This window comes from Tympanuchus pallidicinctus, unplaced genomic scaffold, assembly GCF_026119805.1.
Source record: "Tympanuchus pallidicinctus isolate F22 unplaced genomic scaffold, pur_lepc_1.0 scaffold10, whole genome shotgun sequence".
NCBI classification, from domain to species: domain Eukaryota; kingdom Metazoa; phylum Chordata; class Aves; order Galliformes; family Phasianidae; genus Tympanuchus; species Tympanuchus pallidicinctus.
The window spans coordinates 9,835,365-9,862,117 of NW_026294619.1; the positions used below are offsets into that span (position 1 = coordinate 9,835,365).

At 42.4% G+C, this 26,753-nt stretch overlaps 1 protein-coding gene across 1 annotated transcript; it reads left to right on the forward strand.

Annotated features, from left to right (window-relative positions):
* The first annotated feature begins 575 nt into the window (after positions 1–575).
* On the forward strand, positions 576–15,818 carry TAGLN3 (transgelin 3). Its single transcript, XM_052705825.1, has 6 exons — positions 576–1,019; positions 4,798–4,910; positions 5,352–5,533; positions 6,390–6,564; positions 11,383–11,485; positions 15,262–15,818. The coding sequence occupies exons 3-6, from the start codon at positions 5,354–5,356 to the stop codon at positions 15,401–15,403; spliced, it is 600 nt and encodes a 199-aa protein (XP_052561785.1). The 5' UTR covers positions 576–1,019; positions 4,798–4,910; positions 5,352–5,353; the 3' UTR covers positions 15,404–15,818.
* Positions 15,819–26,753: the final 10,935 nt, after the last annotated feature.

Genomic DNA, 26,753 nt, shown 5'->3' on the forward strand with positions numbered 1-26,753 from the left:
TTTTCCCGATATCCAACCTAAATTTACGCTGGCACAACTTGAGGCCATTTCCCCTCGTCCTTTCACCAGTGAGAAGAGACCAACCCCACTCTTGTTGTAAACACCTTTCAGGTATTGGAGGAGAGCAATAAGGTCTTCCCTCATCTTCCTTTTCTCCAGACTAAACAGTCCCAGTTCCTTCAGTTGCTCCTCATGGGGCATATTCTCCAAGCCCTGTTGCCCTTCTCTGGACCTGCTCCAGTACCTTGGAGTCCTTTCTGTACTGAGGTGCTCAGAACTGAACACAGTACTTGAGGTGAGGCATCACCAGTGCTGAGTACAGGGGCTGGATTACTTCCTTAGTACTGCTCACCACACCACTCCTGATACAAGCCAGGATGCCATTGGCTTTCTTGGCACCAAGTTGTCTGGTTGCCTCCCACATGGACATGTGAAAAGGTCGGCTCTGACTGTTGGTTGGGAGCAGGTGCTGTGTCTGGGCAAACATGCTGGGAGCAGCACGCCTGAGGGCTGAAGGGATGTGCATGGGTCACCCATGCCTTCTTCCTGAGAGAGCAGTCCCTGGGAGACTTGGGATCCTTTGCATTGCTTCTGTACTTAGCAGGTTTGCAGGGCAGAACATGTGGCAGGATGTGCTCCTCCTCAGATGCTAATTCTTGAAGTCCCTAACAGCAAAGTGAAGTCTCTAATAATAATAAGAGAATATGTATTTGAGGGATTTTTTATTTTCTTTTTTATTTTTGGATATGTCTTGCTCTCTGTTTTAACCAATGTTACATTAAAATAAAGATGATACTTCTCTGTTCTTTCAGTGAATGCATATGACAAGGTGATTTTCAAGCCACAGTAGCTCTTAGAAGGTATTGGTTTTGCTGGTGACAGATAAAAAGGTTATCTGATGAAATATACATGTTGATTTTCTTCCAGGGAGTTTGTAAATCCTCAACAAGATTTAGAAGATCCTGAGACTTAAGACTGCTTCTGCTGTCAAGCGGCTTGGAAAGCAAGTTGTCTCCCAGGTTCTGATATCTCTGCCACCTGGTTTGTGCAGTTAAAAGATGGCAGTGCTCGAATAGCTTTTTGTTTGTTTGTTTTCATGCGTAGAACGTATCCAAGTATCTTACGACAAAGAAAGGCCATAAACAGACCAGCTCTGCAGAATACTTCTCTGTCCTTGCATTTCTCTGCAGATGCCCTGGGCTTGCACAGAGTTCATATTTTATACTTAGCATCATCTGTGCATCTCTAGAAACCGCAGCATCAGCACATAGGTGTATACATAGGGAGCATCTTCAGCAAACCTCCAGAAGAGTTTCCTTGTGAAAGGATGTGCTCAAAATTCTACAACTTTGGAAACTTTCCTTTTTTTTTATTATTTTTTTTATTTTTATTTTTATTTTGTAACCTGGTTGTGAAATACTTGCTGTTGCATTGTGGTGACTGGGGGAACGGAGCCTGGATTTGCCAGTTATTCTAATTGCTGGATTGCTTTATCTCATGGGAGTTGATCAGCATACTTTTAACAGTATTTGGGGATGGCTGAAATCACCAGACTCTTTCTATGGAGCGAGTTGACAAACACCAAATCTAACAAAGGTCAAGGGTTGCTTTGTGGGAGAGCAAGGTGTACTTTTCTCTTTGTGTTCCAGTTAGAAGGCATTGAAGGCTGTGGGTCTAAACACAGGTAGTGAGGAAATTAACATCAGCTTTACTTTGCTGGCAGCTGTTCACAGATTTACAAAGATTTTGAAACTTGTAATATTGTGATTATCTGTATTATTTGAAGCATAAGATGAGCCACAGCATTTACAGGCATTAGATCTTAATTTGAAGTCTTCAAGCTCCCTCTCCATTCGCTAAAAAGAATTCTATTTTAGCTCCATCTTCCACTCATTCGGTAGAATTCTATTTTAGTTCTAAGTTCCAATCTTGGGTTACCAAGGAAAAATAAATGAGACAAAATCTATTGGAAACTGTAAGTGGAATGTTCTAATGGTAATACCTTTGCTGCTGAAAGTCTGATCCTTTCTTCCATGTCATGATTCTGACCATCAGTCTGTTGTATGCATTTATCCAAGAAAAGAAACTTGAATTCTCCTTTGCTTTGAAACCACATGTGCTTGCCATTTCTTAACTTGCAGTTTTGGTGAGCTAAACAGGTAATCCTTCCTACTTCCTATTTACTGCAAAGAGTCAATTTTCAGTCCTCTGGTCACTGGAATAACTTTGAATTTCCTGTATTCTTTCAGCACTGTTTGTGGAGAGTGAGTGTCAGAACCAGCTGCAGTGATTCTCATTGCTGCTGCACCTTCCGCACTTACCTCAGTGGAGTCCTTTGGTCACAGTATCTTACCCAGACACTGTGCCCACCTGATGATATTCCATCACCCTTTGTGCTTCAGCATCTGCTGCTCTGCAGAACAGTGCTACATTCTATAAAGCAGTTTCCTGTCTCTGACTATGGCTATGTTGAAATACCATTTTACCTGCTTCCAGGTAGACTGTTTTCAAGGAGTTGTCATTATTTTTGTTGTTTGTTCATTGAAGCTTGTGAAGCTTATGTTACTGAGAGTTTGGGCTTCCTTTGTTTTTGCTGATAACACATTAAATAGCTCAGGCCTGGAAACACGTTCCTGTACAAACTCAATGAAAATATACCTGATAATTAATTTCTCAATTACAGTCATTACAGTTAGCTTTAATTTCTTTACTGAGTCGTATTGCTTTAGAATCAGTTTAGCTCCCTGATCAATTAGTGTGCAGTCACTAAGCACACTGTATTGCAGAGCTCTTAGTACATTGTATCATCACCATCTCTTTTCAAGCCAAACTCGTTCCATTGTTTTTTCTGTGGCTTGATGACATAATAGCAGGCTTACAATTTGATTGCCGTGCTTTGAAAATATTGGTATGAGTCTGGTGTTTTTCCAATCTTCTGCAGCTTCCTGGGTTTCAAAGCCTTATTAAAAATTGATATTGAAGGACAAGATGGCTTTTCAGCTTTCTTGGCCTGGAATGATCCCTCAAGAACACGTTGCAGAGCCAACATCTGTGAAGGGAGAGACCTTTGCTCTTCAGCTCAAGAGAGTTAAATTACCCACTGCTGCCCCCAAGTCAGAAAGAAGGTCAGAGGCTTGTGCAAGGAGGCATGGCTTTAGTGAAATCCCATTGCTAGTAAGCACACAGCACCCTGATGTGACCGGAAACAAATGAGCAGTCTTGGGAGCTCTGTTTTAAACAGAAGAATAAAAAAGATCTGATAGTACAAAATGTAGGTTGTATTTTTTGGGGTTTTTTTTTGTTTTTTTTTTTTTGTTTTTGTGGTACTGGCTAAAGAGTGGAAGGCCCTTAACCATCTTGTGCTGTATTTTACTGTTGCAGCTGCAGTTTGCTCCTACTCCAGTCTTCAGGCTTGGTTTGCACTCTTGGTCCTGCACATTTGCTTTGCATCTAACAGTGTGTTCTCAGGAATGGAAAGTGTTCAAGTGATGGCCTTGTCACGTAACAGGCTCTGAGTTATGTAATCCAATATTTCATGGGGTTTTAAAACTACCAGTGCATAGAAGAGAAAGCACTAAATGAAATGCTCGTGGAAGACAACAGTAAATCAGGTCATCTATTAAATTTTTAATCTCGAGTTTTTTCAAGCCCAGGAGCATCCTGAGCAGTATAAATCTGAGAATTTGTGGTTTTAAAATAAGGAAATAATGGATGAGGAGGCCATTATGAGACAGATAAACAAGCAGCTGTACATTTTTTTCCTTATTTTATTTTTTTTTGCAAGGCTGTAGAAGGAGTTTTTCTGGTAATGCTGACTGTGAATCCTTCTTGGGTTTGTCAGCCTCCTTTCATTTCCAGCTGATCGCAATTCATTTGCCAAATGGGAGCTGTTTCTTAGTAGGGCTGATGCAACTCAGACTGGAGTGCAGTGATTTTGTTTAACAAAGAATAAACCTGTGCAAATGACATCTGAAGAAGAATCTCTTCTCTTTCCTCTCTTCCCTTTTCCTCCCACCACTGCAGTGGTACAATCAAAATTAAACCTCTGTACATGGGCATAGCTCCCTTGCTATTGCTGGAGGCATGCTGACTCACACCCACAGAAAGCACAACCTCTGTGCTTTACAGTATAGTTACTAATTTTCAGTGATCCTCCCTTGTTTTTAGTGGCTCAAGTTATTTTCTTGGGATGATATCTGGTAGCCTAATATATAGCACAGATAGGGTGATGGTAACACTCTGCTTCCTGCTTTCTCTTCCTTGGCTTTCCATCTTATTTTCCCTGTAACTTTTTTGAGCACTTGGGCAGGCTGGAGGAGAAATTACTTTTCGTGCTGTAAACCTGCTAGCATCATGCTGCAGAACAGGGAGAAAAAAGGTTCTGCTTCTGCTTCATGTTTAAAAATAAATGAAATGCGTAGTAATTTGCGTTACCTTTGTGTAACAGGGCATATGATGAAGCCCCTCTGTTTACATTGCTAACTATCGGGAGCTGGGATGCTTGCTGTAGTTTGGGGTGATGCAGACTAGGTGGAATAAAGCTGAGTCTGTGGGGTGAACCGCACAGGGCTGAGAAAACACGCCTGAGAGCAGTATGCAGATGGGTGAGATAAACAGATCCCCCAGCTGCAACGGAGGAGGCAGGCCTCTTTAATGGCTCTTAGCAACGCCCCTGCTCTGACCCTCCTCATATGTGAGGAAAATCAAATCAATACACTGTTCTTCAAACCACGATGCTGCAGCAGCAGCAGGGCATTGTGGCAGCCTCTGTCTCTTAAATCCATTGATGCTTTTCAGGTTGCTGATCTGGATATCCATCCCTGCATCTCTGCTGAAGAAGAACCCGACTGCATCTCAAAAGGATTCCTGGAGCTCCCATGTATAACCTTCTTCTTACTGGCAAGCGTTAGGTAGGCAATTTTAAAGCGTTTCTGGATTTGCAGGCAGCTTGTAACATCGATCTGAGAACTCTATTATATTCTCTGCAATCACAGCAGAAGCCACTCTCTGAAACCTACTTTGCTTTAAATCTTCATTTTCACCGTCTGTTTTTGTTGTTGGGGTAAGGGAAGGGTATTTGTTTTCCTTCTTTTCTTCTTTTTTAAAAAGCAAGAAATGTTGTGGCTGATGTATGCTTTTGGAAAATGATATTCCCCTGCTGATCCCTCCCCTGCTCTGCAGAACAGCTATAAGCAGTGCCATACAGTGACTTTCAGTGTTGATGAACATCTGCTCAACTGCCTGATGTATAGGGCAGGCTGCTCTCTCCTTTATTCTCTAATTTTCCGGTGTCTACCTAACAGCTGCGCACCAAGACCCTCCCTGCTAACCGAGTTCTGCTTTGGTTCCAGAAATGGCTAACAGAGGACCAAGCTATGGCTTAAGCCGAGAAGTTCAGGAAAAGATTGAACAGAAATATGACCCGGAATTAGAGTCTAGGCTGGCGAACTGGATTATCGTGCAGTGTGAGGAACAGATCGAACCCCCTCCTCCTGGAAGGCAGCATTTCCAGACCTGGCTGATGGATGGAACGGTGAGCTATCTGTTTAACTCTCTACTTGAGTATCTTTATGCGTGCAGCGAATTAGTATATATTACTATGTGTCCTTGATTTCTGTCTCCATCCGGCGAAATTGGTCAGAGCTCATGGCCAGTGCAGTAAGAGGTGTCCTAGCATCTGACTGATTTCCTTTTGCTTGTGAATCCTAATCTCAGAAAATAATTATTCTGCTGGAGTACTGGGATTAGTATAGTGCTTATGATTCTTATGAGTCATGCACATTATATATGGGTATGACTCATTCCTTCAGTGCCTTTCTTCATGCAGTTAAATGAGATGTGCTTTTAAAACTAGATGTATAATTTTCTCTTTAAGAAATAGTATTTACAGAAAAACAAAAAAGGTGCACAGGTGTTGAAGAAGTGTTTTCTTCTTGTGAATCATTCTGTAGCTGTAACAATTGTATCCTTTTGGTTTATTGAACAGCAGGCAGATGCTGCTGTTTGCACAGAGCTGCAGCAATACGCTAATCATTGAATCTCTGCCAAAGTGACTTCAACAATATTTCAATTGACATTGCTTATTTTTTTGGCTCGAACATGTGGTTTCTTCTCTGTCAGTTGTTATATAACTTACCAGTGATTGCTTTGCTGCTTCTAGCAGATGAGGATTTATTCGGTCAGGCTATTGCCATCGGTTAATGAAAGCTCTAATACCTTTCTAATATACTTTGACTATTATCAATCTCTTGTTTGTTCCTGATAGAAGAAATTACATCCCTAACAGAAACTGTCTAGATTGAAAGCATTTTACAGCATCATTTCATGTGCAGAAATTTCTCCTAGTTTGGTGACTGCTTTCTCATTTTGTTTCTGTGTTTCTCTCTCAGCTGTTATGCAAGTTAATAAACAGTTTACATCCAAAGGGAAATGAACCCATTGCAAAGATCTCTGAATCAAAAATGGCTTTCAAGCAGATGGAACAAATTTCTCAGTTCTTAAAAGCTGCTGAAATCTACGGAGTAAGAACAACAGATATTTTCCAGACAGTGGATTTATGGGAAGGTAAAAATAATAAACTGGAAGTCAGCTTGCAGTCTTCATTTTACTCGGCTTTGATGTGTTGTAATAGTGCATTTTGTCTAAGGCATATTCTCTAATGTAATTATCTTTTGTTTCTGTTTGCCTTATCTCATTACCATGTTCTTCCAGTGGTGCATTATCTCCTCTGAGGGATTTATATTACCCTGAGGGCATAATGGAGTTTTTCCAAGCTCATGTGTTATCCAAAAGCCCATCATTTTGACAGAAATCCATAGACCTAATAAAACAACTGCTCTCTATGCTAATTATTTCCAAGTAAAATAGCTTCTAAGAGCAAATAGGGGAAACCCTTATTTTGTGATGACGAGCTTTTATTACAGTTTTCAAATTATAAGCAAAGCTTAAATTAGAGCCATAAAGTGCATTCCCAGGAGCATACATGCCTCTACAGAGCAGATGAGGGCTCCTTTATGATTAGAGAGAGCAGAGCTCACTGCTAATGTGTTAGCTGAGTATCTCTCTGCAACAATAAAGTCTTGCCAGAAAAGTCACTATGGCAACAGCAAAAATCTGAGTGCCCTGTATATTCACCTGGAGGTGAATACACTCCTTCCCGGACATGAAGTGAACATTGTGTGTTGTAGCTGCCAAAGAGTTGAGTCATTTGAGTGTTTGCATGGCTGCTTTTGCCAACTCTGTGGTGATGCGCTCTTCCTGATGCTCTTGTGAAATGCACTGTGTATCTTGCATCTCTCAGGACAAAATGCAGGGACTCAAAGCAAAGACAGTGCCAGGGTAGTGAAAGGGAGGTGTGCAGAAAACTAGAAGGGTCAAAAATCTGTTGTGAAAATGAAATGGTGGAAGGAGAGCGATCTATTGAGAAAGCCAATCAGTATCATTTGTGTAGGAACACAGGTGGAGTGAAAACACTGAGATCTGTTTTTACAGGCTGTTGGGATATGTGGAAGAGATCGCTTCTTTCAAGGACAGCTTCAGGCATGAAACACAGGGGAGCTCTTTGCAGATAGGTTAGAATGGGAGGACGTACTGACAGACTGCATTACTAGGCTCTCAGGGTACTGGGTTCACTGGACAGATCTCGCCTTCAGACGCAAGAGCTGGGTTGTTTCTTCCAGGTCATTTTTTCATATTTTTCCAATCTACCTTTAAATATTTTAAATGAAAGGGTTTGTACTTCCCTGGAGTAACATCCTCTTCCTCAGCCTAGCAGGCTGTTGAAAGGGAAGCTCCATCTATACTAGAAGGGATGATATTAGCTCATTTCAGGTGCTTTTGATTGCAGGCTTCTGCATTTCATAACACTTTTGCATAATGCAAACAAAAGAACAGTATGTCAATCCTTACGATGAAAAGGACTTGGTTTTAAAGGTAGAGCTCCTAATTGTGGTGGCAGTCTCTTCATTTTCTTTCGTTCACTCATTTCCATTCCTCAGCAGATGTAAGGGGAAAAACTTCCAGATCACAGAAAGTCAAAACACAACTTTCAGCCCAGGGGAGAGATGTACAGGACTTTTCTCCATGGTTACTTTAGGCCTTCTCAAAACTGATCTTTGTCTCTTCACTTCCCCATTCTCTTTCCATCCCTCATGCTGGTCATTAGAGTGCTGAAGTGAAGCAGCATGTGCAGGAGTAATCATGTGAGGGCTTCTTGCCTAACCGTAGCTCTGATCTCCAGCATCAGTATTGTTTTTAGCCTGAAACATCAGAAATTTGACATATTGGCTAGGCAGAAAGGACAGAATCTTTCATAATTGCATAACTTCTACACTTCAGAAAATACTTCCAGGCCACAATGTGTTTAGAGAGGCAGCAAGCATCAACGTATGTTTACATGGAAAGAAAATTATGTGTGGTTGATAAAAGAGTTTCTCTGTCTCTGATTATTTTCCAAGAGCCTTTTTTTTTTTTTTTGCTTTGAGATTCTTAGTAATGATTGAAGAAAATGTTTTAGTACGCAATCTGCTGTTGGTTGCTTCAAACTCGCTCAGTCCATCTGGTGCATTTCCCAACGGTGTCACCTCTCCTTTGGTCCTTCTTAAAGGAAGAGAAAGGTGAGCAGCCTTTCCTAGTCCATGCCCAAGAGAGCATGTTTGCTGTTTTACAGATAGCTCCCTGCCATATTTCCAGAGAGGTAAGAGGCAGATATAACTCTGTTTATAGCCCAGCCTGCACAAAGAAGTGTCTCGGGAATATGGTTCAGAGCAGTTCTCCTCTGTGGGTCTCAGCCCTTCCTTCTGGCCACATTTCCCCAGAGAGAAAGGGAGAGATGTGACCGAGCCCCCCGCCTCCTCTAATATGCCATGCCAAGATTCTCTACAGGGCTTACTGCAAAGGATGAGAGGTTAGATGCCACACGATGAAGCACATCTGGGGTTTTCCCTGACTGAGTGGCCAATGCATGTGCAGGAGCACTGGGCCCCGCTTGCAGTTGCCCTGCAGCCTCTCCCCTCGCCACTGAAAAGGGAAGCAGAGCTGAGTGCAGAACATAGGAGGGGCTGCCAGATGGTTCCACTGGGCCCAGCGGGATATATTGTGCTACCCGTCTTTTGTTTCTTTTCTTTTTTTTATCTGTGTGTACGTGCTTGCTGTCGTTATTCAGCTCATTCACTTTTAAATCCTTTTTCCACATCTCTCCTCATCCCTGTTTGTTACCACGATGGGCATCCCAAGGAGGTTATTTGTGGCATCAGTTGAGGCATATGGTACATCTGCTGCTGTGGGGAGCTCCGAGCATCCCGCCCCACGCTGCTCCCTGTGTACGTGCCTGTGCAAGAGGCCGACCCTCAGCTGCCCTCCCTCAAGCAGGGACCATCTGACACAGTCTGGTTAACAAACACGGGCACGGGAGGATCCCGGATGGCTGACAATTTGTTTTCTGTACAAATGGTCCCCTGCAGAGAAGATTCCTGTAAACTGTAATGGCCTGTGTGCCAGTCACAGCTGGAAGCCGCAAGTCATTTTCAGCTTTAGGGTGTCATCTTCACCTTAGCCAGGGCCTTAAGCAGTGAGGTCTGTGTGAACCAGAGCCCCGAGCTTCATCCTCCTGTAATCAGGGTGATGCTTATACACTATGTGCTAAGCTCCTTTCCTGTGCACTCCTACTGGTCTACAGTACTTTTCATTAACACTATTCCATAGGAGGCATTTCTGGAGTCTGCTGTCATAGTCATATCTTGAGCATCACATGATTTTGTGAGGAACTTATATCCCCATATGAAGAACTTGTGTTCAAAATTAGTTCCTTTAACTAGAAAGGTGATTTCAGGAAAAAGGAAGAATGGGAACAGAAGGAATGCGTGGGGAAGATTTCCAGGGCTTAGGATGCCTTGTGTTGGAGGACACCTTGAAGATCATCTAGTTCTGACCCTCTGCTGCGGGCAGCATTGCCAGCTGCTAAATCAGATTGCTCAGAGCCCTGTCCACCCTTGCCTTGAACACCTATTTCCATTTTCATTTCAGAAGAAAAAAAAGGTATATGAAACAAAATTTCCAAAAACTTAATCAGCTCACGCCATTGCAAAGATATGTGGCAGCTCCTAGTGAAGTACTTGCTAGAGAGTTTTCTAAATGTCATTGTGTTTGAGTTGGGTAATCAGATAGAATTTGCCTGTTTCTACTTGCTTGCCTAATGTTCTCTGCTTTTTTCAGGCCTAGTAGCCAAGTGCAGGGGAAGAAACAAACAAAAAAAAGGAGTATCCTTCATTTTTTCAAAAACAAAACAAAAACACGCACAAAACCCCCCCTCACTTGTTTCTTTTTTAATTAGTGGAGAAATAAACAGAAGATGTTGATACAAAAGGAAAATTTACTTCTTACCTTAATTTTGGAAGGAAAGATCAGAGGAGTGGGTACTGTTTTTTAAAATAAAAACAAATACTGACAACAGGAATAGCAACATCTTTTGGAAATGAGCCTTATATTTCAAGGTGCCGTCTTGGAAAATTGGTGAATTCTCAAGCAGATGGAAAGCATACATCTAGGCAAGTAATTGACAAGTCCATCACCTCACAGTATAGATGGGAAATTATCCCCTGAGAAGCTTTTTCTCTCTCTGTTGTTTACAGAAGAACGTTAACAAGTAGTGATGACCAGGTATGGTAACTTTACTTGGCTAAAGGGGAGATGAGCACTAGCATTTTGAAATGAGGAATCAAGTGTGGTAAGGTAAAGAGGGAAACTGTAGAAAAATAATGTAAATTAGGACTGGATGACAGCAACTGAAGAGCATCGACTTCTGACAGCATGTGAAGGGAAGCCAGTAGGAAGGATTTGGGAAGTGATTTGATGGGTAATTTGGGAAAGGGTGGTGCAAGTTAATCTGCACAAGTCCTTTCCAGGACTGCCAGGAACTCTGTCAGCATGAGGACTGTCTGCAACTGCCAGTGCTTACATGATGGGATCAGTTTGCAGGTGAAGCAACAGAGGCACAGCACGGTTATTTGTCACATTGCTCTCCTTCAGCCGTGTTTTACTGAGCACATTATCATTCTTTTTACGCCAAAGTGTTCTCTTAGCACAAAATTTAGAATGGCTTAAAATAGCAAGGGTGAATGCATTAAAATAGCTTTGAAACTTGAAAATTCCCAAATAGTTGAATTTTGCTTTAACACCGTTCCTTTGATAATCTTTTTCATAATCTCTTGCATGTCAGCACTTCAATTTGAGCAATTCTAAAATAGCACTTACAATGCTTCTAGTGTACTTTTTCAGAGTAGCCAAGGGAAGCAGTTAATGCATTGGATGAAGGCATTGATCAATGTGCCAAGCTATTTGTTATGTGAGGATTTCTTATATTGGTTTTGCTGTTTGCCTTTCCAGGGAAGGACATGGCAGCAGTGCAGAGAACCTTAATGGCTCTAGGCAGTTTGGCAGTCACCAAGGATGATGGATGCTACAAAGGGGATCCATCCTGGTTTCACAGGTAATGCCCAAGGCACAGTTTCCCAGAGCTGACTTTCATGGAAAGCTGGTATTATTGTCTGTTCTTGGCCTTCGAAGAAATTTACTGGGGAAGGAAAGGAAGAATCTTTGCAAAATTTCCTTGTAGTGAAGAGATTTCCTTTTTGAAGTCTAGACAAGGGGATCAAATGTCCAACCAGGCAGCAGCACTTTCTGCTGCTGCAGCATATCAGCATCATTTGGCCTGTGCCTAACTACATCATGTCAGCCAGAAGTTAAACCAGGGCTGCTGAGCAGGAGCCCTGTAGGAGGGATGCAGTGTTTCCATGCTGCTGCCTTTTCCCAGGTAGTCCTCTTCCTCACATCTCTCCTGCCCTGGAGCTGGAAAAGTGCTATTGGTGCCAGGACTGAGCAGCAGCTCACCCACGGCTGCAGCTCTGAGTTCTACCTGCAGGCACCCCTTTCTATTGAGCTGCCCTGCTTTGGACATATGCGCACATATGGAGATCCTACTGGATTTCTTTCTTAGCCTTTTTTTTTTTTTTTCTTGTGGAGTACCACTTATCTGCAGAGAATTCTCTGTCTTGGAAAAGATGTTTATTTGCTCTAACGCCCCATTTGCCTTGGTTAGGGAGGCTGAGAAGAAGGGCAGAAAAAAAAAAAGGAAATCCTTCTACAGTAACGCCTCTAGCTCACAGACACTGTGTTGAAATGAGGTTCCTCTACCCAGAAGTATTTCTTATGCTAAAACAGCTGAGGCATGTTAACGAAAAGAGTGCTGCCTGCTGGTCATTGGTTTCCCTGAAATTTCTGATGATTAGTTGAGGATCAGCAAGCAAACTTTGCTTATCTTAAAGTTTGAAGTGGTTTAACAGAGGCTAAAGGAGACCTGAAGTTTAGGTGAGCAAGTGTCAACTCCTATACATTCTTCATGTGGCATTCATTTAAATTTACTTCATACAGACCACAAAGAGATTTTTACTTCCTGAATATAATAGGTTTTTTAATTCAAATCCAGTTACATGCTTTAATTTAAACCAGACATGAATTCACCATGACCCAGACAGGCTTATTTGTTTTGCGTAACTATAACAAACTATAACAAATGGAAACAACTGAAAAATTAATTTTCATATCTGCTCTTAATTGTGGATGGAATTGTTTTCATTGGCATACTTGAAGATCATCTCCCTCCTTCCCGGCCTGTCTGGGCTAGATAGACAGCCAGCCTGCGTCTGCTGCAGTCCCTGAAAGACTGTTTCATAGCTGTTGCCTTCAGGAAAACTGTTATTTCTATAAGGAGATAACATATGGCAGACTGGGAACTGCTTTCTGAATAGCTTTACCACCCCTTCAGGCAGATGGAGCCCTCTCCCCGTCACCCAGCATTATTCATGAGTCAGAGCATTCAGACTGATTCTTAATCACCTTATGATAAACCGAAAGATGTCAAGATTAAAAGGAACAAGAGTATCCATGCAGGGATCAGCAGTGATCAATACATCCCCACATATGGGCAAAGCTGCTTAACTTTCCATATCCTGTGTCTTGCATGCCTGTTCCCATCGGGCCTGTCTGCTGTTTCACTGTGTGTCCTGGTGAGGCTCATGGATCCACTGCTGTTTGTTATCTGTGAGTTGGAAGCCTCTGGCTCTGGTGCAAAGTTGGCATGAAAAGTTAATAAGTCTGCGCAGTGGCAGAGAAAGTGTTGTTGAGTGATGGCAAACAGGTCAAACACAACTTACAGCAGTGTGAGATGCTCCCACCTCTTTTTCTACAGCCTTTGTTATGCCTGCTTCCACCAGCCTAAAAGCAAATCACAAGTACCTGCTGTTATCTGTAAGACTATCATATTCTAAGGGCAGCATTTATGATTGTAAAAATAACACCACGTGATCCAAACAATACAAGTAATCAACTTTTATTAACACATCCTTGGTCTCTTTTTTAGTTTTTTCTGTGCAGTTCTTATTTTTCTTTCTTAGTCATACTTACATATCAACTTCCTTTGGATTCACTCCACAGCACAGCTGAAAAGTCCAAGGGGAAAAAAAGGTAGATCATGTTTCTGGGATTTTAATTAAAATAGAGACAGTCACAGTGAACCTGAGATTCAATTATGTAATAGGAGTAGTTCCAAAAACATCCTCTCTCAGAGATACTGGCAGTGCTTTGCTGCCCGCGTAAGGGTTCTGGAAAAGAAATTTTGCAGCAGTGAAATAGAATTGCTGTATGAGGTGCCCAAAACTCTGGGTGCCTGCCTCCAAAATGGCAGTTGGAAAAGTTGCAAAGATTAGTGCGGTGGTAAGGTACAAGAGCAAAATGGCAAAAGGGATAAAGAGGAAAAGAATACTCCCCTCGTCTCCAGAGATCTAGGCTTACAGGGAAAACTCCACAAGGAAGAGATCTCCAACCAGAGATCCTTCCCCTCTGGCAGTCAGCTCTTAAATGAGGTCTAAGAGAGGTGCAGCCAGGCTCCACCCCTTCTGGTCATACAGCTGAATTGCCTTCACCTGTGCTCCCAGGGCTGACCTGGTCCTTTCCCCAGATGATCAGTCAGGTTCAGGCTGTGACTCAACAGTTCCCATACACATGCTTTCTGAGAAGAGCCTGTGGTGGGTTGCTATAAGCCCTCGTACTCATCTGCACATTGGCGTGGGATCCATTCTTGAGAGATCTGAAGTGCTCTTCTGGACCTGAGCTCAGCCACTGCACAGGATCAGATCCTCACAGAGGATTGTGTTGGTGACTTTCAGTCACAGCAGGCAACCAATCTAACATTCCCATCTTGTGATGGAGTGAGGAGAAAAGGGAATTGTAATGTGTTGTCATATTGCTAGATAAGCTGATCTCAGGACAAACAGACACAGGTGGCAGAGAGATTGTACCTGGATGGCAGCTGGCTGAAAGACTCCCTCCCTTTGAGACTGTAGGTTCTTGCCATTTATTTAGCAGTAACAGATTGATCCTTCTCCCTTGTAAGTGACTTGTTTTCCCCATCTTGTGTAAATGAAAGATTAATCAAGTACAAACTTTTGTGCTTCTTTTTTTTCCCCAGTGCTATTTTCAGGGAAAAGAGGCTCTTTTTAAGGTCCAACAAAGATTCATTGATCTGGATGGCTTTTGAGACTGCTAATGCCAAGCAAAAGTAGTCAGCATGTTTTGGCAGAAGATAAAGGACTGTCATACAGTTAAGACACAGGTGCAAAGGCCAAAGTCTATTGCTTTAGAGAAGAGAGATCTAGAAATGGCAACAGGGCAATTGTTCTGTCCTGCAGGCAACCATCATCCACACTTGTGAAAATGAGCAAGCCACTTTGCTGTCCCTTTGTTTCTCTGGGTACATTGCACTCACACTGACTCCACTGAGTTGAATGTATACCATTGATGTAGACAGATATCAATTTGTACTACAGAACAGATAAGTATCTTAGTGATCAGATCCTGTAGACTACAGCTTCTGAGAGCTGTAGGACAAAATACAAACTCTATCACAAGTGGTATACAGAGCGCTACATAAATATTTTACCTATCATAGTTGCCGCGCAAGCTATGATCCTGAAGGTTGTGAGTAGGTGGTACAGCGAAAGACTGAAGTGGTGTGGGTTTGAAGAGAGCACTTCTAACTGCAGGAAAGCAATTAGCCCAGCCAGTATTGTCCATCCAGGAGGATGGTGCAAATTAAATACAGCAGTACAAGGGAGGAGCTGTTAACGTGAGCCAATTTCAGATTGCTTTTCACAGTCATCTGGACATATGCAGAATGTCTGTGTTGTTTTTTTGTATGCACCTGTACAGGAAAGCACAGCAGAATCGACGGGGGTTTTCAGAAGAGCAGCTTCGTCAGGGACAGAACGTAATAGGCCTTCAGATGGGCAGCAACAAAGGAGCCTCACAGTCGGGTATGACGGGCTATGGGATGCCAAGGCAGATTATCTAAAAGCACCTCTGTCTGTAGAGAAAACACTCCTGCAGCATGGTCTGTTCAGCAACAACAGAAAAAGAAAAAAAAAAAAAAAAAAAAAAGCTCATTAGTTCTCTTTCTGCCTGGTTTTAATAGTTAGTGCTCTGAGGTGTGGGGTATTTTTTGTTTGGTTTGTTTTATTTGCGGCTACAGGAGTTCATCTAGGAACTTGGGTTTTCGTGGTGTTGTGTGTCAGTTCACAGCACATGCGCACTGCTGCCTCCTACTTTTCACTTCTGAACTATGCAAAGACAATTATTCTGTTTTAATTTATTTGCAAAGTGTTATCTTCCGTATTTGTCTCACATTTCTCTTATATCTCAACCAGTAATCTCGTTCTTCAATTCAGTGATGACATTGTTTGATCTAAGAATAAAGACATTTAAACACATATTGGCCTCATTTTTTTGAAGGAAAGAACAGCAATTTGAACCTCTTATAGCACGGTACAATGCTGAAGAATGACATGTTTTGATGGCTCAGTCTTTCTTGCCTGTAACTCCATCCCAGCCAAAGTTGGTAGAACCAACAGTGAGTCTTCATGACAGCAATGCAATCCTCAGAGAGTTCTTCACTTTGAAAGGAAAATCTGTCAGAGGTGAAAACAGCTTTTACTTTGTGCTGACTGATGTTACATCAAACAAAACACTGCAAACTAAGGTGTGTTTTAAGCACTTAGAAGAAACAGAAGAGGTGTTCCAGAAAGCTCCAGACATTAATACCACTTGTTTGAATTCAAGGATTTTGTTATTCTCATCTCTGATGGAATGCAAACTGGACAAATAGTTGATTATGAGAGCCAATAGAAGCACTGCTTGCTGGTGCAGTCATCTGGCCACAGGAGCTCACCAGAGTAGTTCACCTGACCCTTAGTGCAGATTGCACATCACACATACATTCAGGGGGCACGCTATTTTCTCAGCAAGTTTCTTTCCTGTTAAAAATTCACTTGCAAATCCCAATCAATTTTTTTTCCTCTCAGCAAGTAGCAAGGGAAATGGGATAACTTTGTGAGCTTTTAAAATTCATAACAGAATTCCAAGAAGGCCTGAAGACATAACATTTGGAAAGCTAATAACCTGTTGTGAGGGACCTACACAGAAGTAGTGGTGACTTCTGTTTGCCCCATGCTGCCCTGTGTGTGTCTGAACCTAGTGACCCCCAGTGGCAGCTAGTTGCCCACTAACTAGCCCTGGAGCCAGTGGCTCAACACAATGACACTGCTTCAAAAATTTCTACTGGTGTGTAAACTGGGAGGGTGATTCTCCCATCCCAGATTAAGCTTCAGCCTACCTGTCAGGAATGTGAGAAAAATACCTACCCACTTAATTCAAGCTTTGGTGAAGCTTGATAAAGCACTGCAAAGCGTAACAAGTGAGAAATGATGTAAAGGTCACCACATGAGCTTAGGGCTGAGCTAATCTATGGCAGCTGCTGTAAAAAGGTCCTTCCCCCATTTGTAGCTTCTCTTCAACAAACCAGGGCAATCTGGTTCTTGCACTCTGCTCTTGTCGAGCACTTTACTTTGGTGTTTGCTACCTGCTTAGAGCTATCTTCCTATTACTGAGGTGAAATAGCTCAGTACAGAGCAGGTGTTTGAAATGGTGTATTTAGGGCAAGATCTCAACCTGCAGCTGTAGTAGTTTAGCTTGGTGCAATTTATAACATATAACCTAACTTGCTCATAACATATAACCTAACTTGCACACTGGGCATATTATGCCTCCTTTTGTTAAGGTAACCTCATCTTGGAGAACACAAATATGAAAAGCAGCCACTTTCTCCTAACAGAGACTAGGAAGTTGCACTTAGTGCAAACAAAACAGCATGCATTCTTATCAGATAGGTGGGAGGAGCTAGAAGAACCTGCCATGTAGGCAAGAGAGGCTCTTAGCCTGCCCCACACCATTCAAAAGTATGCAGCCTGCAGAAGCCAGCTCTGAGCTGGATGATCTTTGTCTCTCCATTTGAAAGAGTACAGGAGCCTGGATGATTTTTCTGATCCTTGTGCTTTATTCTCCATCTACATCTATGGTTGTTGCAATAAGGTAAGTTGCAGTGTAAGAAAGACCCTGCCTCTGAGAAATGTTCTTTCACCAAACCTACATTCCTTAGTTAAATGTGCTTTCATTAGGTTTGGCATTCTAATGGCCTCACTAGGTTACAGAAAACACTGTATGCTTGTGCAACACCTACATGGTATGTTTAATATGCCCTGTATAGGCAACAGTAGCCTGTGCTCCAGGGAAGAAAATCTGTATCCAGTGGTGTTTGCATAGTGTGACAACAGCATTGGAAAGCCACAGCTGGAATGTCATCCTTGGAAGGCCTTCCCCAGCTCACAGAAGCCTTTTTCATCACCTGAATGGCCCTATAGTAATCCCCTTAAGTTGCACCAGGGGAGACTTAGTTTGGATACTAGGAAAAATTTCTTCTTGGAAAGAGTGATGAGGCATTGGAACAGATTGCCTAGGGGGGTCACTGTCTCTGGGGATGTTCAAGAAAAGGGTTGATGCAGCATTGGGCAGCATGGGTTAGTGGGCATGGTGGTGATGGGTTGACGGTTGACTGGATGATCTTCGAATTCTTTTCCAACGTTAATGATTCTATGATTCTAAAACAATCGAGCTGACCTATCTATTAATGCCTGGCAGGAGATGCTCCAAAGGTTAACTTTATCCTTTTGTGTTCCCATGTGATGATGCCAAAATGCAAGCATTGTTATTATTTAAATATTAACATGTTTTGACTTACTTACATCCTTCCACATTAAAATGTGCTTCTTAACAAGTTCAAAAACATCTTAAGCTGTAAATTAACACAGTACAAGGCTGGTTGAATAACAAAGATGACAGGAAGGAAATATGTTTTTTCTTATACAAACAGTAAACTACTGTAAGCTTGCTTCTGTTGCATTAAAAGCACTTAGGTGGGTCTCCCACAAGCCTCATTAATCTCTATGACAATCTGATGTATCATTTCTGCTAAAAGGCTGAATATATATTAGAAATGTGTTAGTGTTGTCAGTGGTAGAGATGTACTCAACAAATGTCAAACACTGCACGTGCACTGGATATAATTATTCTTGTGTTCAACGGGGGCTGAAATGTGAGCAAAATGTGAATTTTGTTTCACGAAGGGAGAAAGTGCATGCACCTTGAGTAGACATAGTGTGGTGTGATGGTATGCCTGCCATGTGGGTCTGTGTTTTCTGCAAACTGTGGGGCTGAACTGTATCTTGCTTCAGGTGTGGGCTTAAACGACAAGTATGAGCTAAGGGAAGCCTTCTCCCACATTGCTAATGGCCCTTCTTGAAGCACAGCCATAGCTTGAGCAATGAACCTCGCTTAAAAGCAACACAAAATATTCATGTAAGCAAGTGCTTATACATCAATGCCCAACAGCCGGCTGGGCCAGAAACACTGTTAGCATTGACACCCTGTGCTTCAGTTTGCTGTAGCAGTATAAATGTGAATGGTAGGTATCTGCCTTCATGAAGGCTTTATGACCGTGAGCTCATTACAGACAACTATTTAATCATTCCTTTTTAATTGTAAGGTGATCTCTTATGTCCTTATGAAGGGATGTTCTATAGGCATCCACATACCTGAACGTGGAATCTGAGTTCATCGCCATTTATAATGAGAGCTGAAAGAAAGTAAATGAAGTCAGTGTTAGGTTCAGTCAGCTCAATTAAGCCAGAGCTTTACAGGACTGCTAGGCTAACATAACATGACAAGTTTTAAATTAAAAGGAATGAGGGTGCACATCACGAGGAGACCTCACTCCTCAGTAAATCTGCCTGTGGCATCGCTTTGCAGCATGCTTCTGAAGATGATCTGTTTCCCTGGCTGCTGAGGTCAAGGCAAAGCTACAAGGAAGGAAGGAAGGATAAAGCTTCAGTGCATCAGGATTTTGTTTCTGTGTTTGTAATCAATTGTATTTGGTTCTGCCTGCGTTATCTGAGAGTTGTTGCCTGTGTCTGTCTTGTGTGATAGCAAGGCTAACACGTAATAAGGATAGGCACAAGCAGGCCACTCAATTGGCCAAGAAGGCCAGTGGTATGCTAGCTTGTATCAGAAATAGTGCATCCAGCAGGAGCAGAGAGGTGATCATTCCCCTGTATTCAATTCTGGTGAGGCTGCATCTCAAGTACTGCATTCAGTTTTGGGTCTATCACTACAAGAAAGACATTGGTGCTCTGAAGCGTGTCCAGAGAGGGACAACAAAGCTGTGAAGGGTCTGGAGCCCAAGTCTTAAGGAGAGCAGCTGAAGGAACTGGGATTTTTCAGTCTGGAGGAGGCTCAGGAGAGACCTCACTGCCCTCTACAACTGCCTGAAAAGAGGTTGTGGTGAGGTGGGGTTTGGACTCTTCTCCTATGTGTAATGGTGATAGGATGAGAGGAGATCACACGAGGGGAGGTTCAGGTTGGATATTAGGAAAAATTTCTTTTTAGCGGTGAAGCATTGGCACAAGTTGCCCAGGTAGGTGGTGGAGTCACCATCCCTGGAGGTGTTCAAAAATTCTGTGGATGTGGCACTGAGGAAAAAAAGTTAGTGGGGATGGGCTGATGGTTGGACTAGATGTTCTTAGGTCTTCTTCAACCTTTATGATTCTATGATTCTTGGATTGGTGAAATGGCAATATATCCCAATAGAAATGAGCTTTACATGTGCTGAGAAGGCCAGCAAGCACCTTGCACTTAGCCTCCCCAGAGGCAACCTTGTTGTTTCCCAAGGCAGGGAACAAGGGCCTAAGGTGAGCACAGGAAGTCCCCAAATACACAGAGAGGTGAACCAACAGTTGTAACGGCATGTGTCTCTGGTACTCAGCGTACTTTTGACAGGGAACCTGTGTTGTGCCATTCAGAGGGGCTTGCTGCTCTGCAGGAGAGGCCTTGGACACAGGGAAAGCACAAGCTACTAGTGGGGAAGTGTGCACAGCAGCCACATCTCCTGCTATTTAAGCAGTTTAATTGCTTAAACTTCACAGAGATTGTTCCTCCCACCTGAATTCATAAATAAAAACACCACTATTCAGTGACTAAGCCCAAGCTATAGAAATTCAAGAGGTAAAACAGCAGAAGGATATTAACTGTTGCAATGTGGGAAAATCACAGCCTTGGATGGAAGGCAGTTTTCATCCTGCTGTGTTCATGTGACAGCAAAGTGCGTGATGCTGTGACATTCACGTGAAGATATAGCACTGTTCCTCAAATACAGAAACAAACACGTCTGTCATTTTATTGGATTTATTAAAGAAATTAGCATGGTGACCTTTCTCCCTAATGAACTTTCTATTAAATGGCTCACTTCAGTAGACATGTTATTTGGTGAGTAAGTCCTGCACTGCCCTGCAGCCTGAAAGGTAGGGTAAGGCCTCACACCAGGTTGAGGAGTGCTGCTCAGCATCACAGAGCGATTCCTGCTCTGCCCTGGTTCATGGGGCTGGTTCACACGGTGAGGGGAGACTGCATCCAAAAAGAGGAGGGCATGGCTGGCTGCAGGCCATCAGATACAGGCTGCTGGCCATCTCCAAACCCCACTGTAATAAAGGGAGCACTCTGTCGACTCATCAATAAAGATGGAAGACGGATGAGAGCTTTTGTGTGTGTGCCATCAGCTAAATATCTTGTTTATCTTATCTTTTATTATTAAGGCACAGAAGGAGAGAAGGAAAAACGTGTAGAGATTGTTTTCAGGGGTTGGTTTTACAGCAGCGTTGTGATGAGTCAACATTGCGTGCTCAATGTCTTTGGATCAGCTCCCACGCATAGCATATGTAGGTAAAGGGCAACTCTGCCACTTCCAGTTCCTTCTGATAGATGTTGTTTCAACCCAGCTATTAAAGATATTAGAGTGCCTCAGCCACAGACATACCTAACACCACAGGGCTGCTGTGCACCTGACTGGTCTTTGTAGGTTTGGCCCTTGGTAGAAGTAGGTAGTAGTACTTCCCCAGCATGCAGATACTTTCAGCACCTAAAGGGAGCCTATAAACAGGAGGGCAGTCAACTCTTTCGAAGGGTAGATAACAGGAGGACAAGGGGAAATGGATTTAAGTTGAAGGAGGGAAGATTTAGGTTGTATGTCAGGGTGAAATTCTTTACTAGGAGAGTGGTGAGGTGCTGGAACAGGCTGCCCAGAGAGTTGTGGATGCTCCATCCCTGGAGGTGTTTAGGCCAGATTGGATGGGGCCCTGGGCAGCCTGGTCTAGTATTAAATAGGGAGATCGATGGCCCTGACTGCGGGGAGGGAGTTGGAGATTCATGATCCTAGAGATCCCTTCCAATCCAGGCAATTCTGTGATTCTGTGAAAAGGGCCATGATAATACATGTCTGGCTGTAAAGTGCTTGAATGCCACAGCAACGTTATTTTTCTAGCTGAACAGAAAAGCTTTTGATGCAAGGAGAAAAATCAATACTTCAGGAAGAGGTTTGGAAGGCTTCAGTGGGATATTGAAGGAATTTGTGCTGGGAGTGATCGCCATCTCCCGATATCCTCTGAAGGGACCTTTTGCCCTCATCTGCCACAGCAGCTCAGATGAATCAAACAGCACGGCACCATTGTGGTGGGATTATTAAATCAAATAAGCTTTTCTTGAATCCCCTTTCCTCAGATGAGTGTTTGGAAAAGGAGGATGCGGCTGGGAGCCCAAGCAATCAGCTGGAGAAAGTTTTGCTGGTGAAAAGGCAGAGACTGAGCTGTAGTCAGGTAGATTTGGTTGTAAGATTACATGAAGGGCCTGCAGTGAAAGGTTTAGTTATTGCTTTAGGAAAGATAAATAAAATTCAGGCTGCTGCACATCACCTGGGGAATATTCTACTGTCTTATTGTGGAAGGCTTTGCTCTGAGGCAACATCCCTTCAGCAGCTCAGCATGGGCAGAAGATGCTGGGAATGCAGAAAAGCAGCTATTAATCCTCCTTGGCTGCTTGCTAGTAAGTGCATCTTATTGCTGGATGATGATGGAGCAGACATTAGCCAGGAGCAGCATGGCGGTTGCTGAAAATGGAGCATGTGGGAGTGAGGCTGTGTGAAGGCATCTGTCCCCTGAGCATAGGCTAGTCCATGTAGTAGCTGCTGGGGACAGCTGGGCTCTGGGGAAGGCTCATGACCAGCCTGTGTTGCTTGTCTCCACCAAGGCCATGGCAGGAAGCCTTAGGGGTGGATATGAGGCTCCCAAATCCTGGAGGATATTTTTAAGGCCTTTATGTGTTCTCTGTCTCTCATATAATAGGGGTGTACTCTTTAGGATGTTTTTTTAGAATAATTAGAAAGTATTTCTGCTTGAGTCTCCAAAAGTGACTTGCTTAAATCAGTGTGGTTTTTTGGAAGTGCATTATGCAGCCTTGGGAGTCTTGCTTCCAAGACAAAAAAAAAAGTTACTTTCTTTTTCTGTGCAATGTTCAGTTGTGTTCATCCTTCCCTTGGAAGTGTTATTACAGTGTGAGCTGTTTTGTAAGGTGCCAAGTACAAAGAATGGAACATGCATAACATTTTTCATTTATAAGTCAATTTATTGCCATACCCTGTCTCTGAATGAAGAGAATTATTATGTGAAGGTCATTGCTGTGGTATATTTCTGTGTTTTCTGTATACAAAGTCCTGTTAACAGTTGACTCAAAGTAAGTACAGAAAAAAAATGTAGTACATTTGTAGTGATTGATTATTTTCCTTTTAAAATCACTTCTCTCTGTCATTTTATATACTTGGTGTAGGATGAGCACCAAAGCCATAATTAATGTTTATAACAAGATTCACATGAATCTGTTTTATAAAATGACACCATGAATAACTAAACTGTTTTTTGTGCTGCTTGCTTTTTTGAAGCAGCATTGTAAAATAAAAGCAAGCCATACAACTGCAGTGTCACTGAAGCAAGCTGTGTATGTGAACTTCACTTTGGCAGAATATGTTTTGTATTTAGAATCTCTGCCTCTGTGTAATCTGATGAATCCCTGAAGAACTACCCTTTGCAGTTGGTCTGTGAATTACACCCCACCAGAGTCAAATACATCCAGGCAAATTGGATTATGAGATGGAGATAAATGGGCCCAGGAAGCATTTAATTGATGGGGGGAGGGAGGGAGGGAGGGCTGATATTCATGTCCTTCAGCTGAGTACAAACGCTGTCTCCTATAAAAGTGAGAGGTATGGAAAGAAGTTTAAGTTCTGAATGTTGTCCGCTTTCTTTCAGATGCTGTGTTCTACCTAGAGGTGGTAGAAGGGTGAATTCTTCCCTGGGATGAATCATAAACCTCAAAATTCATTTAGAATGACTCTTTTGCTGAAACCAATTTTCTTAAAAACTAATGTTAACCACTTCATAGCAATTTTGAAAGAAAAGGAACAATTTAACCTCGTGTTTTCAGACAATCTTGCCAAAATTGTATTGTTCATTTAATCTGTCCTCAAGGTATAAAATGCATGATTAAGGCCAACTGAGAGTGGTGAGCATGCCTTAACCTTCAAGACTTCTTGCGGTGCTATTTTTGGAGTATCAGAATCTGAAAATGGAAGATGGGGTAGCTGGATTTCTTTTGCTTGCTTGCAGTGCTGAGGTGAGTGGTGCACTCCAAACTATACACTGCGTGGATAGCAAAGCCTGGATAGAACTGCAGGGATTGTGATTCTTGTAAATGGGGAATGATGCATGCAGTGCCCAAAACAAGCAAAGAAACCCAAGGTATTTTTGATTTCTGGACTCCTTGTTTCAGGCCTGGAAAAGTGAGCAAGAATATGGTTTAATAGGAAACAAAAACCTGAAAGCAAATATTGTATACCTGCTCCTGAAATGCCTGTTTTATGGATGCAGTGGGTCATTAGGAAAAAAAAATGCAAATTAGAAAGTAAATGAATTAGAAGAACAGACGGATTTGAAATAGCCTCTCCAGTGAGGAGGCTTGAAATAGCTTATGAAATACAGGGAAAGATGGGCAGAAGTAAAGATGTTTCAAGGGAAATAGGGCCAGAGTGAAAGGAGGGGGGAATCAGCAGCTATATTACAAAAAGGAACATCCCTTATTTTTGTGAGGAGAGAGTGATTTTTCAGACAGAAACATGAATCAGTCAGATTTAATGTCATCAACATCACTCCTGCTGTCATCACAGGTCACCAAGTGTCTTGAATTTTAGTTGTCTCTTTGGTCAGTGCTCATATATTTTCAGATAATATCGATGATTTAAACCTATGAATAACAAGTGAAGGTGAAAAGTCTGCCATCTTGTCTGGGAATGAGGGAGGGTGGACCATTATGTGCATTAGTGGGGAGCAATTCATAGCAGAGACTGATAATGTACCTTGCTTGAAGGAAACTGGAACTTGTTTGTTTACTTAGCTGTCTAAAAATAAGACTGAAAGTACAGCAGGGTAGATGTGCTTTTTCCAGAAGCTCACCTCTGTGCAGGCAAAGCTGCTTCACTGGGTGAGCTGTCCCATGTCTGGTGGGAGCTACTGATCTGAAAAAAGGGAGGGCAATGTTCTCACTGAAGTCTTTTTATTCTGAGATTTATCCATCAACAAATGTATATCGATCAGAAACCAGGATCTCTAAAAGAGCAGGATTATTATTACTCTTTTTCTTCTGTTCCTTGGGGTGAGGAAAATTAACTCCAAAAATAGCTTTTCACAGAACATTGCTTATGGGCTGGGTGCTTGTAACTACATTTTGTCCTTTGAGATAAAGGTTGTGGCTACTATTTGCTCAGTATTCTGCAGAATGAATCATGCTTCCTCCCTTGGGACTCATTAAGAATGCAAAGCACTTCTGAGACTTATCATGCTGCCTTGGAGTCCTTTAAAATCCTTAGGAAGAGAAAATGAAATGTAGTATGGATAATTCTTGAAAAAAATTCTTTACCACGTTAAACTGTAGGAATTGTTATATATATTCCTACCGACCTCCCCCAGGAAACATATGTAAATTGGAGCCTAAATATTCTGTTCCTACAGAAATGTTTCAAGTTTTTGTGGCTATGGTGAAATGTTGGAGAAATGATCAGCCTCAGACGAGTTCAGAAATTTGGTCTCTTAAACAGGAAGCCAACAAGGTGATCAGTTCAGCATGTGAGTGTAGTGAGGCCCTTACAGCTGCCCCCTAGTAGTGATTTTGGAGACAGTATGTTGACAGACCTGCATGTTACTGATGAGATGGAGAACCAAGATCCCATTAGACTGTGGAAGATCCTAAGCTAAGAAAGGATGGGTCCAGGCTGTCTGTGTAAAAACACAGGTGCTTTTTGTCTTGTTTGGATTGTGCAGTGGTCATGGCAGTAAAAGCTCTTGGGAGGATGGTTCTGTCAGTGTCTTGGCTGATCCAAACTTGGCTCAACCCTTCTTGTCACTTAGTGAAACACCATGAGGAACCCAATTCACCTGTTAAAATAAATCCACTATGCATTTGGACAGGCATGAAGTAGGAGGATGACTTGTCAACATGGATTTGGAGATAGGGAGCTCCCCACAAGAAGTCTAGAAGTCAAGGCATGGAAGTTCAGCTCTGTTCTACAGCAAGGCAAGTAGATCAGAGTCTTGGTGGGTTCTGGCATTATTGTACACAAAGGATTAAGCATTGGGATCTTAGCCTGTGCTTTCCAGATAACAAGACACTGAAGTTTTGCTGCAGTAGGCAAATGTAGCTGTCTTTACTAGGCACCATACTGATAGACGTATTGATTAGCTTTTCTTTCCTGTGACCACCTTTTGATCCTCACAAGCTGATTCTTAAACAAATCTCAGATGGCTTCCTGATTTTGGCAAGCTGGTGATCAGATTGATTTTCTGAATGGTCTTGAGTAGCTTCATTTTACATTTCATGATGCATCAGCTCTAACACTGATTGGGCTGAAACTCATATGAGTGGACTGTTTATCTGAAAGAAGATGGAGAAGGGCTGCTTCTGAAAATGAGAAATGAAATGTTTAAGTTTCAGGTAGGCATTTTGTCCACAGTGCTGGCTCAAGCAGTGTTGCAAAGAGATGTTGATTGATGGAGATGTATAATGCAGCAGTACAGGAGGAAGGCCCACAGCTACCCTGAGTTTAGGCTGTATGGAGACCCTAGGGCTGGAAGGATGCTTCCGTCTTCTGAAGTTCCGGACAGCAAGCACAAGAAGCAAGAACAAAACAAAAAAGCCCAGGGCTGTAGTTAAGCTATGGTAACAATTATTAGTCAGGAACACGTGAGTCAAGTCATTTACAGTCAGTAGGGTTCTAGCTCTCTCCATTTAACAGTTCTTTAGTTCTGGCAAATTTGTCATGCACTGGTGAGTGTGACTGTGTAAATACAGTGTGTGTGTAGATCATGACCAGTCCTGGTCTTTTG

Excerpts from the sequence above, each read along its gene's own strand:
- TAGLN3 (XM_052705825.1), top strand. The coding sequence starts at position 5,354 with ATGGCTAACAGAGGACCAAGCTATGGCTTAAGCCGAGAAGTTCAGGAA. Across the intron at positions 5,534-6,389 it reads CCTGGCTGATGGATGGAACG|CTGTTATGCAAGTTAATAAA; the intron begins GTGAGCTATCTG and ends TTTCTCTCTCAG. Across the intron at positions 6,565-11,382 it reads GACAGTGGATTTATGGGAAG|GGAAGGACATGGCAGCAGTG; the intron begins GTAAAAATAATA and ends TTGCCTTTCCAG.